This window comes from Liolophura sinensis, chromosome 7 (assembly GCF_032854445.1).
Source record: "Liolophura sinensis isolate JHLJ2023 chromosome 7, CUHK_Ljap_v2, whole genome shotgun sequence".
Lineage (NCBI taxonomy): Eukaryota > Metazoa > Mollusca > Polyplacophora > Chitonida > Chitonidae > Liolophura > Liolophura sinensis.
In genome coordinates, this window is record NC_088301.1 from 41984566 (window position 1) to 42008212 (window position 23647).

Here is a 23647-nt window from a genome sequence, read left to right on the forward strand (position 1 = left end):
GTTAAGAGGCCTGCTGCTGTATAATTGACATCATTAGATACGCAGCTGTGACCGCATGAATGGGGTAAAAACGAAAATGTCAGTCTCTCCGACCTGTTGATATAAAATGTGGAATCGCTTTGATTTTTTCCGCGAAACTAACTAAAGATGCGATTCTGAGCTTCATGAGTGCGGGAAGAGTTGTGACAGACTCTTCGCAGCTTGTATATTTATCTATCTTTTGCCTTTGTATACAGTAAAGGGATAGTTATGTTTCGGGCAGATGTACCTTGTTAACCCTGGAAAGACAAACAAAACTCTAAAACAGACAGCGTTTGAAAAGCGTCATAAAATAGCTAACCCTGTTTATATCAACCTACCAAGGTGCGCCTTGAATGCAAGGCGAGATAAACAAAAAGTGTTTCAACACTGTAAATACTGGAACTTGAAGCAACCCCGTGTCGCAGTTGTTGGATACGATTAACTAGAAATGTTGCGGCTTGGTCACAATGCCAACATGTAAACATTATAAGCAGACGTGTTCAGAACTACAGCTGCTTTACTCAACTCTTGGCATTCATGCTGTTCTATACTGTTTTGTGCCCAAGAGTTTCAAGAAAAGAGTCATGTGCAACTTCGTAGGACACAAACACATACCGATACTGAAAACAGTGCAGCAAATCAAACAAATCTAATAAGTGTAAAGCACCTAAAGCCAAATATACTCCTGGAGTTTTATTACCCATATATTCGTGTTTGAAATATAGCGAAGAAATATTTAACAGAACATACTGGATGCATATATTTTATACAGCCACGGGTGGCTTAAACCCGGCTTAAGTTCAGTTTTCGTTGTATCTTAGGCCAATTTGGGTATAGGGGGGTCTTGGATCCGTGCATGGCTACGGCACCTAACACTAGAAATACAGACAGGACGATATGTTTTGTTCTTGCATCATACATGTAAAGGTGACATCTGAGATCACCGAAAGCTTCAGAATGTACCTTTTTTGTTCAAAAGTCAAACATATAAAGCTCTTAAATCAATTTTTTCCATAACATAGTACCGTTTCGCTTATAGCTGTCAATGGTTCGCTTACGTATGTGAATAGTGTACCAACACAGACGAGGAATCCCTGACAGACTCGAATTCTTTTTCCGCCGAAACAATATTTCGAAATCGGATATGGAAGAAATAAACAGAGGAGCGCATAGCGGCTGATGGTCGAGCATTCACCCAGCCGCGTTTATTTGTACGGTGATCTGTTACTCGACGGAAACGTTCGAAGGGCGAGCGACAGAGTAACGGCATGTCGAGCTCGCCTTTCATGATTCCGCCTACAGTCTGCCACTGATCAAAGGTATCTACTGTTGGAATTGCCCTTTATTACCATGCTTCGTTTTCCGAAGAGTACTTGCCTAAGAAATGTTGGAGTCGATATAGACACTGACTTGATAAATGTGATTCATATCTGTGATCTATATCAGTGATCTATACCCTGGAGCACATCCAGGGGAATCCCCACATCATACATATATATATATATATATATATATATATATATATATATATATATATATATATATATAGTAATCTGTTTTTTTTTCTTTTTACATTATACATCACCCGTCACATCCGATTTAAGCACTGTCACATATATTTTAAGACCAGTTTGACAATCATCTACATAATAGTAGTCCGGAACAAGCTTTTAATTGAGCATTCATAGACAAGGCATATATCCTAGATGTATATCAGTCGATAAAAGTGACGCTCCAAATCGATAGTAGCAGGAACAATTCCCTGCTACCATCGGCTTTCATGACAGTATCAGTGGCGTCTAATACATTTGACATCACTACATATTGTTTACCTGATTATGCTTGAGCCGGTGTGCCTTGGCTGTGTAGGTGGATAATGTTTAAGCATTTACGTAAACTGAGGTAACTCTACAAGACGACGAATTTCATGCACCGGTTAAGAGTGATCATTTGTCAACTATCACACTGTCGTCGCTGGGTGCAGTTTTACCCATCATGCTTCAGTCTTTTATATCCAATGATTGCGGGCGGACACTTTAAGTAGGAAAAAGGAAAAATTCTTCAAAAAGTTGTCTTGTATATAGCAGAGAAGAACCGACACGGCTGGTGATGATGTCCACATAGCAACAAGAATCTATAACCTTACCGCAAAGCTGAAAAAAGTGTGAACTTGGGCAGACGAAACTGCCTGAATCGATCTAGGATACTGCTCATGTCAGTCTTGTGCGCAGAGGTATGTTTGCCGGATGGTTTCCTCTTTGCCGTGATTGCTGGGTTGTGGCATCTTTCTTCGCGGTACAGAAAGTAACCTAATTATACTCCTCTTTTATGTGTAAACAAGATCCATGTCTTCATAGGCTCAGAATGTGTGGTACTCAGAAAAAAACAGCCATCTGTAGTTTAGCCCGAGTAATCTGTAGTAACACATTTTCCGTACGTGTCCAGATCGTGAAGCTAGCTGGCTCTGGGCTACCGAAAAGTACCACGATCGCAATGAATTTGCACCCGCTCAGGGAGTAAACACGCCTATCCAAAGACACGGGTGGAAGGGAAAGACCGGGATGAAACTGGTGCTGGAAAAATTAAAACTAGCCATGAATACTGAGGTCATCAACACCACTTTATATCCAGTTCTCTTCTTTAATTCGATGAAAATTTGGAACATATGCTAAGTTCCACGTGGAGTCCTTGTTTACCCATTATCTACTATTGTTGCACTATACAATATGCGACTGTGGTCTTACACAGTAACGCAAAATGCATCCATTTTTATATTGTCATGTATATCGGGTGCTCATTCGACAATATCAAAACACCTCAAAAAATACCATTTCAGATTGAATCATTCGTCAATCGGCGCAACACCGCTAAAACGTTTGGTCTATAGTGTAATGTTTTTGGTTATATAAAAAAGAATTGGACATTGATTATCATGCTATAAAATAAGAAACCGATAAATCCCACATTAAAACCTCGACTAAGAAGACCGTCCTAAATTCATAAACGGAATGCCCATATTTCCAAACTAGCCAGGGTTCCCATGGCACACCAAACACTGACGTGAGTGCTTAACGCAAGGGTGAGGCAGATTTTATGAATGTCATGAAACAGGTTGTCACTGAATATTCCGGACAGGACATCTAAATCAGCTTTCAATACGAATGTATGGGGATGCTTTAATTGCAAGTGCATGAGTTTAGTGTGTAACAGGCATAAACTATAAAGATGCTTGCACATCTATATAGTTCCTGTTTGTGCATAGTTAGGCACAACCACATATACAATATCGTGATCTTGAGAGTTGCATCCATAACTCACCGACGTGTGATATACTGGTTGTATAGCTTCAAGAAAAATAAGTCATGGAATTTGACACATCATAAAATACAATTTTCTGAACTAAGACAATTGTCAGGTACATAGGTTGAAGTCATTACACAATACAGTGTTTCTGACACATGTAATTAGATTTGAGCGAGATACATCGCTATAGTGTTGCCTAAAGGAGTAATTTAGGAGTTAAAACATTCGAATGATCCCGTTGTCCTAAAGAGCCTAGAAAAGGAGGCAACTAACAAAATTCTCACGCATGTAAATGTCGCCTCTGCTCTTTATATTCCAAAGCCTGTATATGCTATTAACCGAGACCCTTCAACTACCTGTAAGCCTAAACATACCCTACTGACATTTGTAGTATAGTTTTGTCGAGGTCATTTATTTATTTATAATAATGTATGGGCTCTAAAACCACATTGGGGAAGTTCAACGAAGGAAAGATGTGGGCGACATTCTACATGATCAGGATTCTTTCCGTCGTAACATTGTACATGTACCAACACGTACCTACAGACAGTACTAAGAGACATCATACAAGATGTAAAATTTACATGTTAAAATATAGATGGCACTGACAAACAAAGGGAACACACTGGCATCTGAATAAAAAATTTAGAATTTTTCATCTTTTTTCCTGTTTTCACCTTTCAGTCTAGTCAATGAATGCGCGCGCATGCGCATCGCGTTGTTCATAATCTGTGCGTGCTGTCGGTGGGTGTATATGAAATACCCGAGTGGCGGCTTTGCCCGTCTGATACAAAACAAAATGTCAAAGTTACAAAGGCAGGAGGGACGAGATCAGACAATAATCTCACCCAGCTGCGAAGATCTCCCCCCTTCCGGGAACCATTATCTTTTGCTAACACCAAAACAATAAAAGTGTATTCTCACAGGTGTGTACACGTCGGTTGGGGATTACTGGGCATGTCGGATATCCCACTCGGCGTGCCTATCATGAGTAACCCGCCAGTCCGCGAAGAGCTCACGGCAAGACATCATAAGGCTGGGAAGAATACTACCTGCTACTATGTATTCAGCACATGGCTCCCCTCCCCCGCCTTCCCGTGACACCCAAGTCTGCAACGATTCATTGGAGATAATTCCTCAGGTTGTTTCGCCTAGAGCCCGACTCTCTAATTGCGCACATGGCTAGCCGAGGGAGCCGTCGAGAGACAGAGAAAAAGACAAGATGAAAGAGAACTGTAACTGTTCAGTTTATGCGAAAAGGAAAATGTTCATCGCTTCTGGTAGAAATTTACAAAATCTTCTTGCTCTCTGCCCAGGCATCCACAAAAACAAACTTATCACGTTTGCAGGTGTGATTATGTAGTTAATACAACTACGTCATAGCCCGACTTTTTATTAGTTCAACAACTTGTGGTATAGTAACGTAGCACTTCTCGCTGGAATACCTTTGCGCGAATTCACAATTTGTAATATGTTGTCCTAATATAAATATTGCATACAAATACAAGAGGAATGTTAACACTGAACAGCGCATCGACTTACGACAAAGAGAAATAATAGCAATGGCCTTTCTAACAGCTACAATATTGTATATAACAGTTCAAGGGGCACATCGGACATGCCCAGTAACCTTAATGTTACTTTTAGCATCTCCAAGCAAACTATACTTTCGTACATGAAAGAGCCCATGTATCATTCAACTGGGTTATGTATTATGTATGATTAATCTCGGCTTCTGCACAAGTTAGGCGTATAGCACAGACGTATAGTCTGCTTTGTTGCGCTTATAATAATGTAGATGATGGTTACGACGATATCATCGCGCTGCTGCTATCCTATACTTTCCCAAAATGTCCAAAACGGTAATGACAATGTCACCACGTTGTGATACCCCAAACCCTACAAGTGCGTTATATCTCTTGACCTACTGATTTTTGTACAAATGTGGTTACAATTTCATGATTTAAGAACGGCTCGTTTGTACCATAACGAACAGTCCCGAAAGAAACAGCATTCCACCAAGCTTGCTGCATGCGTGGGAAACGACGTTCAATTCATCTGCGCTTCACCTGGACTTGGCCCGATGTGATCAAATGTGACCACAGTCGATATACTGGCATCGACCATGCTCCATTATATATGTGACTACTTCCATTCTGAGTTGCTGGTTTTCAGTTCTGAGCTATGAGTTAACTGAGCTGAGAATATTTTAACTAAACAGAGATATGTGTTTGACAAAAATATCACTGTCTTGTTGTACACTCGTGGATGCATGGTTGCCATATATAGCAGTATCGCCACCTATATGAATACGTGAATAAGGCTTAGGCATTGATGTCTGGGGTGATTGTGGGCAGCATTGTCTTTGTTGCCCATACTGATGCTAATTATCATATACTGTGCGTTTCTTTTTTTTCTTTAGCCAAGGTGGTTTGGTATGATGGGTACTCACCACGTCTTCGCCTGCCTCCCAGGTAAGGTTAACCGTGTCCACCTGAGGAGGAATCCCCGGAATATGCCGATCAAAGTCCGGGTCGGACAGGTAAGGGGCCACACCACCATCCCGGATGATAAAGATTTCCATGGGCAAACCTGTAAACATCAAATGCAAATGTGATTTTAAATGTTCAGTAATGAACATCTTGCGTTGATTGTCGGTATATATACTTATGGAAACTATTCCATAACTAGGAAGCAATTCAACTGTTATCGTTTTAATAAAAAGAATTATTTTGTCCCGATTCAGGTAGTGATAGATGAAAGTAATGTTTTCTCAGGACGAGCGGAACGCCATACAGACATACAATTTAAGCAATGAACACATGCAGTGACACCGACAGGCAATAAAAAAGAACCCACAGGGAACTTCTAACCCTCAAAATCTTAAGATGTTGAAAAGTTCTGGCAAAACGCATCCCGTTAATACTTGTATGTTTCCCACATTCCAATAAGTCAGACGAATGTTTATTCCATGAAGTAACTTGGAAGGGTTGCCACATGAGAAGTGCAATCAACCTACTATAACGTGTTAATTGACAATGCGTTGTTGTAGAACTTATCTCCTAACACCCGAATGTTTTCTCTCCTTTTTTTCAAGCGCATATTTGGGTAAGTAGCTCAATGTAGCACCTAATTACTGAGAATGATGAGTTTTCAGTCTAAATAAAACTCAAACATTTTATCTGTTGTCCAGACGTTTAAGGTTTACGGTTCTTTCATCTTTGGGGCATACCTGTAAACATGATAGAATAAATTACCACACGTATTTAGAGTCATCACGCTTTTGGGAAAGACAACGGCGAGAAATGTTGACCGTGAAACCATCTGGTCAATAGCCGGGAGTTTAAATGAATGATGAAGAAAGGTGAGGCAGGCGAGCAACATATAAGTAGATAGTTCAGACGTCAGGCGCGGAACAGAGCCTGATATACCGCCGCATGGCATCCAGTACAGTACACAAAGACTGGTTCATCAACAAGTTTTGGTACGGTGGTATATGTACGTTTCAGCTGATTCCGCTCTCAAGTCGATTAATCGGTCGATTTCAACATGTAATGGTTTTTAGCTGACAGAGTATAGACACTGGACGTGGGTGAGTCAGTCAAGAATTACAGTGTCCATAAACGGTTTTCTTACTTGAATAAATGACACTTAAACTTGTTGTCATTATAGAGCGAATGTAGGTTACAAATTTGAATTCTCTGTCGTGAGGTTATTTCACAATGATATCTGACAATGCAGGTTCCAAGATGGTACATGTGTAATTGGTAACTATAGTTTCCAAGGTAAATCCCGTATTATCAAACTCCATTTTTTCGTATGGAACAATTTGACATTTACTAGTACAGTTTACTAATGACTTGTACATTAAAAATGAACAGTTTATTTACCAGAGCTGAGGGTTATAAAAGTGGCAAGCATTCAAGACTGTTATCTTTAACTGTGACAATTATCCGCTCTATGACCCTGACGTAGCAAGTACTGACAGCTTCTCATGCATTGAATTCCACGTTAGCTCTGTCCAAAGAAGACTGGCATGTACGCATATAGACTAATTTAAGAAACCTTAGAATGAGAGTGTATATAATCAAATTACATGTTTCTCTGCTCCTTCACTTGCAGACCTATATATATATATATATATATATATATATATATATATATATATATATATATATATATTGGCTTTAGGCTTTAAACCATTTTGGCTTTAGCTGTACGAAGGGTAAATGTAATATCATGAACAGATGTCGATTCCACAAAGCCATATCATTTCAAAGCTTATTTTGGGGCTTTGGAAATTTAAATGTCATCTTAAGACAAATGTGTCCAAATTTCAACTTCCTGCATCAAAAACTGTACACCCTAAAGAAGTTTTAAATTGTTTTCAGAAATGGCTTTGTGGAATCGACCCCTGGATATGGATTGTCTCAAAGCAAAGTTCAGTATCCCATACTGTTACTTGTGCCTGCGTAAAACTCGCTAAACGTATGTAACAGCGAGTTTTGTAAAATATAGCACGCCAACCACACCACCTTGATACAAGTACACACCTTTCTCTTTACCCCCTTCAGAAAGCACAAACGCATTTGAGCCATGTAGCCAATTCCTCGAGTGTTGTGAGGAGTAAGATGGGTTATATGGCCGGGATAATTGGTTGAGTAATTGAGAGAGCAGACTACAGGGATGGTTTTTAGCAGAGCACCTTGGCTAATGCCACAATTAGTCGGCGCGACTTCCGAACGCTCTGCCCCGCAGACAGATGGATGGAAAGAGCGTATGTTTGCTAAACAAGATCCGTTCTCACAGGTTTCCACATTTCCCGTTGTACACGATTTGCCTCTAACAATTACCATGGAATTTGGCCCTGTACCGTAAACTATGGAGATGAACAAAGCTTTTGTGAATGAAACTTCGTCGACTTTAAATTTTTTTTTTGTTTTTTTTTTTTGCCGATGGGCATAACATGTACAAGTACGCCCTTCTGTAAGTGAAGGAATCTGATGCTTAACAAGCAAATATAGCCAGTTTACTTACCTTGCCATTATATGATAGTTAATTTACGAAAGCTGCAGAAAGCGTTTGGTAAATAAGGGAAGCCGCGAGACCAATAATATAGCTGAAACCTCTCAGAAAGCTACAACACAGTTTACTTTATAGATCTACACTTTTTGTCCTCCCAATATTAGGCAACACTTCCGTACTTCTTGCAGTGATGATTTCAATGACTGCAATTTTCGGATGGTACACATAATTCCATACTCCTTAGAGTAGGTCGCCGTATACGTTATTATCGAATGCCACTTGTTATACATCGTTTGCACTAATTCGTGACACTTTTTTAACATTTGAAATACATGTAGTCACACTGAGCTCAAATGAAGACATGACAACATATATTGTGCGCACATATAGACCTATATTCTAGAACTCCGGTCTTATAATCAGTTCATAGGTACAAAGTACCTAATCAAACATTGGATATAACCATACACACACCAAAAGAGGACGCTTGCTTCCACATATACAAAGGACATTGCCGAAAAATAGTAGTACACCAACCGGATTCAGACACCAGTCACGTACTATATCAGACTCTGTATACATTCTCTGTAGCTCGACTCCATACTTTTACCATTACAGAGCCACAGAGACAAGATGGGTTTACACTATACAGGGGAAAGAAATGCCAAGTTAAATAATATCGTTTGTGACTGGCAACACGCTCTATAATATTACTGCCACTGGTGCAGAGGCAAACGTACATCTTGAAATTGAAATGACTTAAAAGATTGAAATAAAAACAAAAATGTCTAAAAGATTCGTTGCTACAACGTTTGGAATATTTCATTGTTGCACTGTACAATATATTTTTGAGGTATTGTACAGATTGAAATAGTGGATTACCACAGTTATGCAGGTAGCCTGTTATGCTTTCGCTATATTATGATATTTAGCATTTTAGGTTCAACACCTTAAATTAACTAAATGATAAAGTAAATACATATATCGTGCGAGTGCTTAAGAATCTACAATAGCCACATAAGATTTATATGCGCTGACATTTTAATTCAGTTTGTATAGAGAATGTTCTGTCACAAGTAATCCAGACCCCTGCCTGAGTATCACCTTGTACATCTAATATCTTTCAATGATGTCGTTATAAAGAAAAGTTTCTGTTCGAGATCATTAGCTACACTAATCACGAGGCTGTTAATTTTTTTATGTATTTTCTTTCTTTTTTTTTTTTGGCTCAATTATTCACATTGGACAGTAAAATACCTGCCAATTAACCTGGGGAGTTCGCATACCTGAGGAGGGAACAGGTTTGAGCAGCTGTCTTGGTAAGGCAGCTCGAGCCGAAAAGCCTCGGGGATATCTTCCTTATCTTGTCACGAAGTCAGGGAGGTGTGACTCTCATTCAAATCCTTAATTGTTCGCAAACTATTCTCCACTTCTTTCATATAACTGTTGTGATTGTCTATAGTCAGGGAATTCCTTACACCATATCGATGCATCATTATATACTCAATACTCAACATCTAAATCAAAACAACAACAACATCAAATTTCCCTGTTAATTCCTGAACGAGAGAATGGCATTAATTCCACAACAAGAACGTGTGTTTCTTATCCGAAAGAACGTGTGTGTCAGTATATATGGATTTTCATAAATACTGGTATACGATCTTGTACATCTAATAACACAGTCAGGACCAGTTGACCATACATTTAAGAAAGGGAAAAAGTATCATTCGAAACAGTATTAACATGCGCTTATATAGTAGCTTTGTTTATTTGGGCCATAAAAATATACTGCAAATTTACAGAGCACTGAACCCTTTAAGAATGTTTCAGATTGGTCGGCTTACAGGCAAGAAATATATAGTGGATTTCTTCAAAGAAAAGTATTATATTTCTTTCTCCAGTTATGTCGTAATCTCAGTTCTGCCGTTATCCTCATTCCCTGAGTTTGAAAATCGTTTGTAAGACAAACATCGCAATAACTATTTTTTTTTCCATTACGCACGCCAAAGTTTATTACCCGAGGATGAAAGTATTATTGTCCTGTCACATAAGTATCTATCTAATCGCTGTACCACAGTATAACAGGAGTTTTCTCCTTTCTTATCGGACCGGCACAGATAGGGTTGTTGGTTTGTTTATATTGTCTATAACATGGGTAACTTGGCACAAGTCATATAATGTATTCAGCGGCTGTACAAATGTTGGAGAATGTTTTTTGAACATATAGCTTTATTCCTTGATAGATAAATCTTTGTCAACAGGCAGAAGTTGACATGTATTCACAAAATCATGGCACAAATAGTAACGTCTACAAGTCCTAAACTACGGAATGCATACAAATGCCCAGTCCCCAGACTCAATGTTGATATACAGCATGTCTTAGCTGCCAAATGATAGCCGAGCATGCGGGTCCATCGTTACTATCTGAAGTCATGCCAAAACGATAGAAGGATGACTGGAAGAAATAAAGAGAAGAGGCGATCGCGCGATAGGGTGATTTCTTTCTTATCCGAAAGTTGATGTCAAACAGCATTTTCTGTTCCACAGTAAACTGGTCAAGTTTACATGAACCACGTAACATTAATCAATTCCAAAAACCACCCAAAGCACTTACAAACCTTTCTAAGATTTTTTGTTTTTTTTTCGCACAAAACACCCCAAATGGAAGAGGAGTTTACAGTGATATATCCGCGTTTAGTTTTATATCAGAAAGAAATATTTTCAGGACAAAAACTAATTGTCTTCATCTCGGCTTGTTGCATCTGCATGTAAGCATCTGCACTTAGATGTAACACAGTAAAATTATGCTATCTTCGACAGTTGTCACTAAGCGCGATCATGTGATATCTACATATCGGACATGTTCTTCACACTTGCACAGACACCTGGGTTCTTGGCGAGACAGCGGCGCTCTTCTTCCATACGACGTCGCAGCATGGTCAATAGTGCCAAACGCTCTGTGGGTTCAGTCGATCGACCACAGTAATCTCACAGAGAGAAATTTATGGCGTGATATAATCGAGTTAATAGCTATAGGTGTAGCTCACAAATCAGCCCCGAGTCGTGCTTGTGCACACAGATGTTCAAAGAGCAAACAAAAAAGATGGTTCGTGTATGAAACACCCCAAGACGTGCGATGAGTACTTAGTATCAGCACTTGTTTCCAGACACAGCTTCTCAGACGCTATAAATACAAGATAGAAGGCAGCTGTTTGCAAATATTAGCTTTGTGTCTTTTTCGCCGTCAGCTCTGAATGCCGTTAAGTGATAACTTGTTACACACAGCCGTTACTCAGGAATAGTTGTTGTGTCTATCATGTTACAGTTGTTGGCAAGTAGGTTGCAAAGAAGCTGTGATATATATGCATACAATGTAAAACTGCTGTGTTTGTAATCCAGATATGAAACATGTCTGTTAACGCGTCTAGCCACTTATAACCTCGCTGTATTATTATTAGGTCGTACAGTTTTTGGCTGCAAGGATGTGGTCGACATTTCGTGTCGTCTATGTCACCTGTGGTCGCTATATAGGAAACACTCGTCTGTACAGCTTACATGTGGAGGACATTCGTATCCAAGAAATTCCACATGTTCTTAGCTAATAACAAGTGCAAATTTACCCAGAAAATAATTCAGCGCTGCTGTGAGAGAAACGCAGAGAATCACTGTTGGATAACAGAATATGTTGATATACAATTCATCCAGTATTTTGCTGCTCGTCTGAGATTAGCATATGCGAATGTATGCACTGATTAAGCTGTTCGATGGTTCGAAAAGTACAACAATCTATTACGCGTAACGGCAAGATTAAATGGTTTTAAATCTTAAATAAACTCTGATCATTTATGGCAATCAAATACCAGCCAAACTTGAGGACGAAGTTTTCAACATGCAAAAACCTGAGAACAAAGTTTTCACCATGCAAAAACCTGAGGTACATCACTGTCGCACGTTTAACAATTGTACACTGTATACTGCACTTTAGACAAAAAGTTCAAGAACTCGTAACACTCCTTGCCACCAGTAAAAAAGCGGTCCAGAGCTTTGAAGTCTTTTGTTCCTTCCATAATTACGTCACATTTATCGGTCTATGTGTGTTCATAAAACACGTAGGTAGTACACAAGCCCTGAACGTCACAGAAGAAAAAGGATGTGTCCTACTCTGATTATATGACTCTTTTGTGTAGGTCGTCCAGAGCAATCCAGTGCATATAGACAATCTTTTCATTCTTTCATGCCAACCACATTAAGACAGATAGAACGTATACCGTCGAGCGAATTCAGCAAAATCATAACAGAGAAAAACGTTTTCTTTTTTCAATAGAAACTTTTTATGGAGAATGTATTGTGAGAAATATTGAGCTGTGTACGAAAACTGTAGTCGTTAAAATCTGCACCGTGAGTATATTGGAAGTCAGGTAAAGAATTACATTCTTTCTGAAATGCATCGTGGGGAGTATAGAATTATGGATGAAAGTTGCAATAGTTGAAATCGGCACTGTTAGGAGTATGAAGGTGTTGCCGAAACCTGCAGTCGTTGAAACATGCAAAGTGATGCGTATCGACATGTGGATGAAAATCTTGAAATCTGGACTGCGAAGAGCATGGTGTGGCCGAAAAGGTTGCTCACTGAAACCTGAATATAAACAAACGGGAAAAACAAAAAAAACAAATCAACAGAAAATAATCTGACGATGATAGGACGGATCACGTGGATGATTTCCAGTGGGATTCCACCAGATATGCATGTCGTCAGAGGACACCACCAGAGGGCCAGAGAGCAAGAAACCAGGCTTGGATGGACCAAAGTGATGGTCTTCCCAAACTGTTAGCCCTGATGAAGGCTTTATCGGTTCATCTAAGATAAACGTTGCGATATATTTAGAGCTACATCAATTTTTCATTGGAAATAGCTTCCAGTGTCGTGGCACTTCTTGACTCGTCGAGATAGCCGAACGTCATGATTTTTTTTACGAAGTGGTGACAGGTTTTTAGACATGAAATAAACATCTCCCAGACCAACGTTGAAAGCCATAATAAACACCATTCATCTCACAGAAGTTCACTGTGCCGATAACCAGGCCGAATGGTGGTTTTGGCTCCCATCTCTTTAAACAGTCAGCTGTCCATAAATACATACAGTTGGTGTATACAGTTTCCAAATATCCCACAACCAATACCTGATCATGGTCTATAGAAGTAAACATATACATCACATTATCCTATCTTCAGCGCTAAGAGATGGTGAATTATTCTGATATCAGGTTTCGGAAAAATGGAGGACAAAATTGATGGCCAAATCTATACCAGAATCGCGCGAACCTTTGCTGTACTTGAAGACAGACAGGTGTGTATAGTTGTATGATAAGGGTTCCACTGACAAAGGTGAGAGAAATTGAGAAAAGGGGGCCAGTACAAAGCTAGGATATAAAAAAAATTTTCTGAAACTAATATGTAAAATAAACAAATAAAACAGATGACTGTATGTATGACGGTGTAAAATGGGTACAGATAGCGTGACTTTTGCAAAAGAAAGAATAACAGGATTGGTAAAAGAGTGTTACAATTATCAAAGACATCTTGAATTGAAAAACAAACAATTATTAGTATTAACAGATTTTCGTGCCCGTTTATATTCTTGGAACTTTATATAATATATAGCAATACATGTACGTTTATTCCATGAGCATGTAGGCTAATTTAGAGGCTATAATGACCCCCTAAGTCATTGAAGTTGGTTTCAGATAAAAAGACATAAATGTAGCTTTAAAAACCATAAGAAAAATATTGAACGGAAGAAAACACAACAGAACAGGCACATGTGTTGAAATTTTGGACGTTGTTCACATCATATTACATGTGAGGAGCGTCATAAGACTAGCTTGCGATTAATGTGAAGATCTCATGCGTTAAAGATTCTGTTGTGCATTTCTATCGAATTCCAGTTGATAAAGAGTGGCAGTGACATGAAAAAACTTGATCAATATGTGCATTTTATGGGGGCTTCAAGCCGGCAAGGGCTATATAGTGGGTTTAATGACGTCATCATAGTGTGAACACGAACTACCACCCAACGTAAATTGTCTTTTCGACATTGATGAAAACTTGTATCGTCCTCTCTTCTGCATTATACCAGCCTGATTTCTTATTTCACGTACACTTATCATACTTATTTGTATACATTACAGTCATGGGGCTGTGGGTTCGGAAGGTCCTTTCGCGAGTAACGGCCATGACGCCTTAGATAGCCAAAGTGCCGATTTTAATTGTATGGCTGAGTTGTCATTCACTGGAGTATCCAAGATGGCCGCTTCAAAATGTGCTAGTGCTATATCCAGACCAAATCTAGACCAATCAGTCGCTGTGTACGTATCTATGTTGCTCACGACAGCATCGCAAATAGTCAAGAGATTAGCATACGTGTGCCAAAGCATAGCTCATTAAACTGATATGGATGTTTACCCTGGTTTAACACCCTGGCCCTATGATAACTCCTCAAGTACCGCGCGCAGCCTTACTTATCGATAGCAGTTCTTACTAGCTTGGTCTATTACGTAACGTGTAAGGGCTGCACACCAACAACGTAAGAAAATGCACCACTGAAAACACCCATAGTCGCCCTTAAATAGACTCAATGGATCATCCCTCCAGCTCTCAATGACCATATGTATACCCTTCGTAACACTGCACCTTAAACCACAGAGCCGTCATCGTGTTATCAGCCGTGCTATTAAACATGTCCCAGGCCAGCACGGCTCTCAACCCATTTGCCATATTTTGGTCTCAGAAAGTCAAGCCAATTAGGAAAGACGCATCTCAAAGCGACCAGAGTGTTTATACACATCGCCTTGTGACAATGATGGTGCATGGCCTACACTGGCATAACCTTACCATAGCCTTTAAATTAAAAGACATTCATCCAATACTAAAAGTGTTCAATCCCAACCGTTACCTCTGTGCATTAACTCAGTCCTCAACAGTTACCATTCTACACTCCTGTTTTACACTCATTCCATCCTTAACCATTTCCACTCTAGACTCATCCGATCCCCATCCATCATTGCTGTACGCTCATCCAATCCTCAATCAATCCGTTGTACACCGATCTACTCCTATACAGATTTTTGTTGTATACTCATCCCGTCCTCAACTGATCCGACTGTGCACTCATCCAATTCTCAACCACAAACTTTGAACACTCATCCAATCCTCAACCAAAATCGCTGTAGTCTCGTCCGATCCTCAACCAATCCCGCTGTAGACTCATCCAATCCTCAACCGATCCAATTGAACATTCACCCAATCCTCAATCGATCCAACTGTACACTCATCTAATCTTCAACTGATACCATTTTGCACGCATCCAATCTTCAACAGATGCCATTGGACACTCATCCAAGCCTCAAATGATCCCACTGTGCATTCATCCAATCCTCAAACCATTCTGTTGTACACTCATCCATTCCCCAAGCGATACCTCTGTACACTCATCTAATCTTCAACTGATACCATTTTGCACGCATCCAATCTTCAACTAATGCCATTGGACACTCATCCAAGCCTCAAATGATCCCACTGTGCATTCATTCAATCCTCAAACCATTTCGTTGTACACTCATCCATTCCCCAAGCGATAACATTGTACACTCATTCAATCCTCAAGCGATCCCATTGTACACTCATCGAATCCTCAAGCGATACCATTGTACACTCATCCAATCCTCAATCGATCCCAATGTACACCCTTTCAATCCTTAACCGACCCCGTTGTGCACCCTTCCAATCCTCAACCAATCCCGTTTTACATCCTTTGGATTCTCAAACAATACCTTTGAACACCATTCCAATCCTCAACCGATCCCAACCATATCTCCACACTACACGCCTTTCGGTGCAGACCTCGATGTTCAGAGGAGATCTCCTTAAATACTGGTTTAATCCTTGAGCTGGAATTTTGACTTTTGCACTCAGTTAACCCTGCAGCCATGATCCAAACTAAATCCTGAGGCTCAGTTCTCGGCTTTTGTACTCCATCTAATGGGTATTAGATTAAGGATCATACTCAGTACGATCTCACATCTTCACGTCAATACCTGTAATAGTTAACATTCATCATTTCCATTCTTACTCAATCCACATTAATAGTAAACAATGACGGCAGCACCTGAGTGGCTAGCGTAGGAATAGGTATGCTGTTTACCTTTGCTGTGGACTAATAGGGCTATTTCCAAATTCGGATCAATACACACTGACTTGATTGCAATTCTTGCAAACTACATAACTGCTATCATCCTTGGTCGATCCTGCTTGGCACCCAACACCATTACATAACCGACCGACGCGTCCATCAAGGCTCCTATCCGATCACGATGGAGTCTGCCTTCGTGACCATCATGCACAGTTGATTACCTTCACCGAACCTATTCGTCGCCTGATCAGCATTCTTTCTACATTAGACATTGCCTCTGAACACGATGACATATTTCTTAGCATAAATCTATCGCTTTATGCGTGCAATATGTCAATAATTTCCCTAATTTTTTGAGAGAAACACAATATTCTATCGCACAGTCAACTTCGTTTAGATGAGCATTTCCGGATAACGACAAGATAACAGTTCGTTTTTGCAATAAAACATAGCAAGATATAACTGTGTGCATCAACGAAATAATATATCATCATAAACATCTAAATATAGCTTTCATGTTTCCCATGAACAACATCTTTACTATCTGCAACATAAGGGTAAACAACTCATACAGGTATCATGCATATGCTACTACAGGCCTGGATTTCCTTCAACCGTGCATTTGTATGCATGCAGATAATCTGTTGCTGTACAGACTATCTAACAAGAAACAGCGCTGACATGACTGAATGGCACAGTGGTATCATTAAATGTAGTGACCCATGTAATATCGCCATGCAGCCTGCAGACATTTCACACTTTACCTGCCACCACAAGGTGTGCATCACCGCATAACCTGATTAACCTGAGTTCAGCAAACGCTGTTTGAGAGTCATTTCCTCACATCTGCCTGCACGTGTCCGGCAACATACGGGCACTTCTGACCGAGACATCGAAGTGCCTGATATTTACTCTACGCTCGTCAGACACGAGAAAAGCTTCGCTAATTTGGGGGTGTATACGACGCGATGTTTGCTCCCCAGTTTCACATCTTCACTAACAAATACCTGGCTTGTGGTCTGAAAATATCAATGTTTGACTTAGACGCCTTGTCCTTTTACCACGTATCCGCTAATCACAAGTTTATGCTTCACCCTGCAAATATTAGCTCAATCTACACGCTCAGCCTCAACAAGTACTATCAAGTATAGAAAAAATCTTCACAGAAATAAGCCATATCAGTCCTGAGATGGTCTGGGGGTTTCGTAGACCAACAGGGGCATATAAGGTGGGTGATATTAGAAAAAGTAATAAATCTGAGAATAAACCAGAGTTGAAACAGGTGAAGATCTGGGCTGGATTATACCAGGGCAATAATAGCTTGGTAACACAGCGAATATAATGCCTGCCAATACTGTAATACATGAAAAACCAGAAAGTGAACCAAGACGCTCGCAGTTTGTGCATGAAAATGACATATCTTCATGCACTCGCTTTTACTGTGAGGTCTACTAATGAGTCGAATTAGTCACCACCCGATACTCTCAAGTTGCTATGTTAATCACGTTAGAAACGTTACAGTTGTCGATAAAAATTACTGAGCTACGTGCCATATTAAAATTGGTAGTGTCCAAACACGGTGAACACAAACCATGTACATGCAAAAGAGCGACGTGACATCAGTGCAATCTACATTTAGTCATAAATTAGTAATATCATATACAGATGAAAAAAACTGACGTCTGAGAAAAATCTCATCTGAATTTTTCGGAAACCACGGTTGATATTAGCTAATTAAATGTCTATGCATTGGCTGAGTGTTACTGCCACATTACAGGTGTGCGAATATTGTCATTAATCAAGGTGTACGATGTCTTAATAGCTATCTGTGTCACATGACTAAGGCGACGTATACTGACGACAGCCGTAAAAGAATGTGAGGGTAGAAAATTAGTTCGGATGTCAATTTTCCTATGTCATCAGTAATTTTCACTCACTCAAACCCATACACCTGAGTGATCTGTTAAGATAATACTTTAATCCCTTAATGAGTCAATTAAAATGAGCATAGTTTAGCTTTCATTATCGGTACATCACAAAGAGAGTTACAACATGCGATTTTTGTAGACATACATATATAAATGTATATTTACTGATTAGGCTAAAATCACAAATACACGCTAATTAATATACACTCAAAATAAATATGTGTGACTCTTAAATTCAAAACGCATAGATATACATTTTTAGTACAAATAGTTATATAAATTCATAAGGTTGAAAAATGGATATAAAACTTTTCAATACATTTTTAAGAGGTCCATCTGACAGATTTGATGAAACCCAATCTGGTGCTTATTAATATAATCTAATGATCATTGTAACACGTGCTGGTGATAATTATAAATTCATAGGGTTGAAACATGAAAAATGGATATAAAACTTCTCAATACATTTTAAAGAGGTCCATCTGACAGATTTGATGAAACCCAACCTGGTGCTTCTTAATATAATCTAATGATCATTGTAACACGTGTTGGTGATAGCGTGTGCTGAGCATGATTATAAATTGAACATCTGCAATTTGTATTCTGATTAGTATCCTACCTAATTACATAGTATCCGGTGACTAATATAATTACATCGCATCAGAGCTATCATCCATGCCTATTAAACTGATCAGGGTCGTCGATCCTCAGTTGTGTTTTACCTATATATTTTCCCTCACAAAGCCTTTTGACAAGGCGCTGACAAGTAAGGGTCAACTTTGTAAATCTTGGTGTCCGTAATCACAACATACAGACAATGGACGTCCCGCAGAATTCCAGTGGAACAATGCTGGCTAAAATGTCAAAAGCCACATAATTTAACCTCCTCAAATTCCACATTTGTGCCTCTCTGGTTGTGCTTCTCATCTAGAATCGTAAACATCATTTAAACCAAACTAACTTAAATTGTTTACCGCCTCATAACCATGTATAACCTAGTAGTGCTACGGTACCTAACTACTATGTTACCCTAGTTTTAAGGCAATAAAAATCCAACTCGTGATTGTAACTTCCCGCTGGGGTATCGATCCTTACTAGAGTGATTGCTTGATTGTGCTATATGGTTATTGGCATCTTATTCTTGGACTTATGAGAAAGCATGAATAACCGTGGGTAAACGTCGATCGTGTTTCCGAGTCTTGCCTGGCTTTCCAATTCCCTCGGGTCCGGCAGGGGGCGTTTGAACTCCTCTAAAGATGCACTGCTATACTGTGCATGGGCATTGTGATTTACGGTGTTACACACTTGTCGTGAGTTCTTTGAGGCTCTTCTGCACGAGAGGAATCCGGTGGAATCTGGAACTGATCGGCCGTGTTTTCCTTGTCCATTAACCTACTGATGTCAACTTGAAAGTCAAAGCGAATGCGCCGGAAGAGCGGGTCAGTTTCTCAGCAACTTCGCGGACGGCGAACCCACCACCAACACCACGCCAGATGACGAGGACCTCCTCCAGGAAAAACAATAGTTTTCCGGCCTAGAAACCCGCTTGAATGGAATGCCAACCTGTTAACAGGCGCGGACGCGGTCCGTCTGTCCAGGACCATTCATAGATTTCCGCATAGGCCCATTGTTAAATGACTAACATCAAGTTGGAGAGGCCCATGCGGTCTATTCAGGCCCCACACAGTACACACCAAGTACATGACAAAACAGTTTCGTACAAAAAACCGAATAATACGAGGGTCAGACATAACAGTTTTAATTGAAATCTCCATTGGAATAGATTAACAGGGGCGGTCCTGTTGGGATTATTTCACAATACCCTTAGGATCTGAGACAGGATTAGGTTAATACCAGCAAGGTGTTGAGGCACGACGGTGGGGATTGTATAGCCGAGAACTATAAGAGCTCATTACGTGTGCCAGGCCCCGTGGCATTGTGCGTTAGACTATAGCGGCGTGTAACAACTCACCTGTCGCGCCACACAGGTGAGCTGAACGGTACAATTATGTCAACCAGATCTCATTGGTCATGTTGACCAGTGTGAGATCTGACAGTGTGGGGGCCTTACAGGCCAAAGGGTTTTAAGACACCATGCACGTACAGACTTTGACATTGTCACCAGGTGCATGGGAAACATCAGGATACGTTGAATCTACAGCAGCGCAGACAGGTGTCATTAACCTCATCATTATGCAATCACACCTCGTCACAGTCTAATTAATGTAAACCATCAATTCCTATTATAATATTTGTTACGATCAGAGCCTGGGATTATGAGATTATGCATGGTAATTGTGATCTGATTATCAACACCCCATTACATCTCGCCTAAATACTGAAATAACTCTATGGCTTTGAGCTTAATTCGATAACAATGCCCCGTATGAAATTACGTCGAGACTCTGGACTCAACAGTATCGCGGTACATTTGCATAGCAGAATACGGATAATCGAAAACCGTGAGCGAGCCGGATGATTAATTATGAAGACATTAACCTCAAAGAAATGCTTCGAGACTAGGTGTAGTATGCTACCAGAGAGGATATGATAACCCTGCACGTGCACGGTAGACGAGTTTTATTGGGTGGCGTGCTTCTCTCTTTAATGACTGGTGCATTTCTCAATCAATACACATGTTCCCCAAGTGCAGCAAATGACACCAGGATCTCTGGAGAAGTTGAAAGTGGCTTTTAACAAAGTTACTGGATAATATTTCTTAGTCGCCGGCTGAAGAAAGTGGAGCGGTCTATGTATTCCTGCCAACAGTTATTTGGCCTTTCACAAACACTGGTCTTCGCTGAATGGGCCTCTCAGCAGTTCTCATGCTGACGTAGTATAAGTATACGCCAGGTAGTTCTCGTTACACGGGCCTAAGAGATCTATGTGTACAGCCTTCCTTCCTTTTCGCCGTCAGTTTCGCCCTACATCCCTCTTACTATAGTACACAGGCAACAAGACCATGCAGCCGTGTTCAGTCAAGCCGAAATAATTAATCACAACTCCTAATCGCTCTTCTTTTGGTTATCTAGAAGCCGCTAGTTGCTAATGAGTTGCTGATAACTCGGTAATGTATTCAGCGGCTACCGTTCTCGGCTCACAACAACATCAATCATCCCCGGCCTGGATAAATCATATCGACAAGGCGACCGCAAAACAGGGCTCCCACAATGTCAATTAAACGCAGTTCGGCAGAAATAACAGGCTCATGCAGCCAATGATCGCTTGGAATAATTGTCGATCATACCACTGTATTATATCCTTGTCCTGAATCAAGGGGTGAGCAGCCAGAGCTATACAGTGGTAATGTTACTCTTTCCGCCCATGCTGCCACCACTTTTAAGTTTTATACGGTAAAACTGCACGCAAAATTTGTGCATTTTTATCAAATAGGCACGTTTGAGAAAGAAATTAAAGAAATCATTTTGAAATTACTGACACTATTGCATCAACTATGTTGACGTGTTACAATGTTTCAAATCAGAAATTAAATAGTTTCATTTGTGTGCTCAGAATCAGAGTTAAATAAAGATCATGTTACAATCACGAAATGGTGAATCGCAGCTTTTAAACATGACGATCGGGATCTTTTCAATACATATGTTCTTAAACTGTGCGATGTAGATAAATGGCAACACATGTACAATGAAACCTTAGGCGAGGCCCTAAATACGAAAACTACATGTATACTATAACGATGCCATGCATGTTTATGGAGTAGGCCATATATGTTTTACGGCATCCACAACACATAAATATCTACGCAGGTATGTATGTATACGTATAACTGTCCTTACAGAAACACAGGCAGTATTATTTGACAAAAGGGAAAAAAATGTCCCCGGTATGTTATCATTGAGGTGAACGCAAACACGAGTCGGTCTTCACGGTGTAAGTAAAGATGAGCAGTGCTGTGTTTATGTGTTTTTCTGTTTATATATTCAAGTCATCGCCCGAGCTTTATTGGCATCGTAATTGGCACTACAATACTCCCTCGCTACATACCTCACCTGTCCGTGTATAAATCTTACCCAGTGCTTACTTACAAGTATACGGACTCAGGTATTAATTCGACAGGGAGGTTACCGATTTAAACCCACATTTCTGAGGAGTTTTATGGTACGCAGCGCGCACAGCCGAACCTAATCGTTAAACGCTTCTCTAGACTGTCAAATTTAATAAGATGTCCTAAGAAAAATATGGTGAGTATATTGTATTAGGGTTACAAACAGACAAGTCCAAACGTAACACCTGTTGGCTCAAACGCTTTACAACTGCAAATGATAATTTGTAATGATTACCGAAAGAGATGTTGTTTACTTACCGATAAAGTTTGACACTTGCGCCTCGTCTATCCACAAAGACAGTTTCTTCGTCTCGGCAAACGTCAGCAGTAACAACACTTGCAGAGTTCCCAAGAGCATTCGGGGTTTGGTCCAACATTTCCAGAAATCATTTAACACAGACGATCTCCTCCCAGAAGACACTGCCATCGTACACTTCGGATATATATATTTATATATATATATATATATATTTATATATATTTATATATTTATATATATATATATATATAAATATTATTTATATACATATATATATATTTATATATATATATATATATATATATTCGGTAACCTGTACCGGTGGGACACTCAATTATTGAAAGCGGTCAGAGCCGTGAGTGTATTCCCCGACACGGTGACCCCAAAGAGACAGAGTTACAGGATAAGGCCAACATCACTTCTGAACATTCCATCGGAGACGAGGCGGAAAATGTTGAGGCTTGGATGACTGTCTCTGAGTTTCAAACATGGGAATTCCAAACCGGCAGTTTTTGCCACCCGAGTATTTGAAGCCACTCGGATCTATTATAAGCAGTTATAACTGTCCTTCTGCATCTGGGTGTATATAGCCTTAGCGAATCGGCAGGCAAATAACTTGGCTCCGAGGGGAGAAGGGACCATCTACCTTATAACGGTCAAGCCGATCAACCGGGAAGGGAGAGAGGGAGAGGGACCGAGTCTTTCGACCCCGTCCCTACCAATTGGCAAAATCTCGGCTGTAAGCCCTTTTTATCCACACAACTATCTCCGCAGCAACACCCGGTATTTATGCGCGATCAAATCCTCACCATCATGAATTAACCAAATTGGTTGAATCTTAACTACATGAATTA

General features: G+C 40.0%; 1 protein-coding gene across 2 annotated transcripts in view; it reads right to left on the minus strand.

Annotated features, from left to right (window-relative positions):
- Positions 1-22932, minus strand: part of LOC135471591 (wnt inhibitory factor 1-like) — a 37470-nt gene extending 14538 nt beyond the window's left edge. The window contains exons 1-2 of one of the 2 annotated variants that reach the window (XM_064750878.1): positions 22793-22932; positions 5777-5916 (exon numbers count right to left, since the gene is read on the minus strand). In XM_064750878.1, the coding sequence (XP_064606948.1) occupies positions 5777-5916; positions 22793-22892 (240 nt within the window). In that variant the 5' untranslated portion in view covers positions 22893-22932. Of the gene's footprint in view, positions 1-5776; positions 5927-22792 lie in introns of those variants that run through there. The other variant, XM_064750879.1, reaches the window with a different exon arrangement.
- Between the last annotated feature and the right edge of the window lie 715 nt (positions 22933-23647).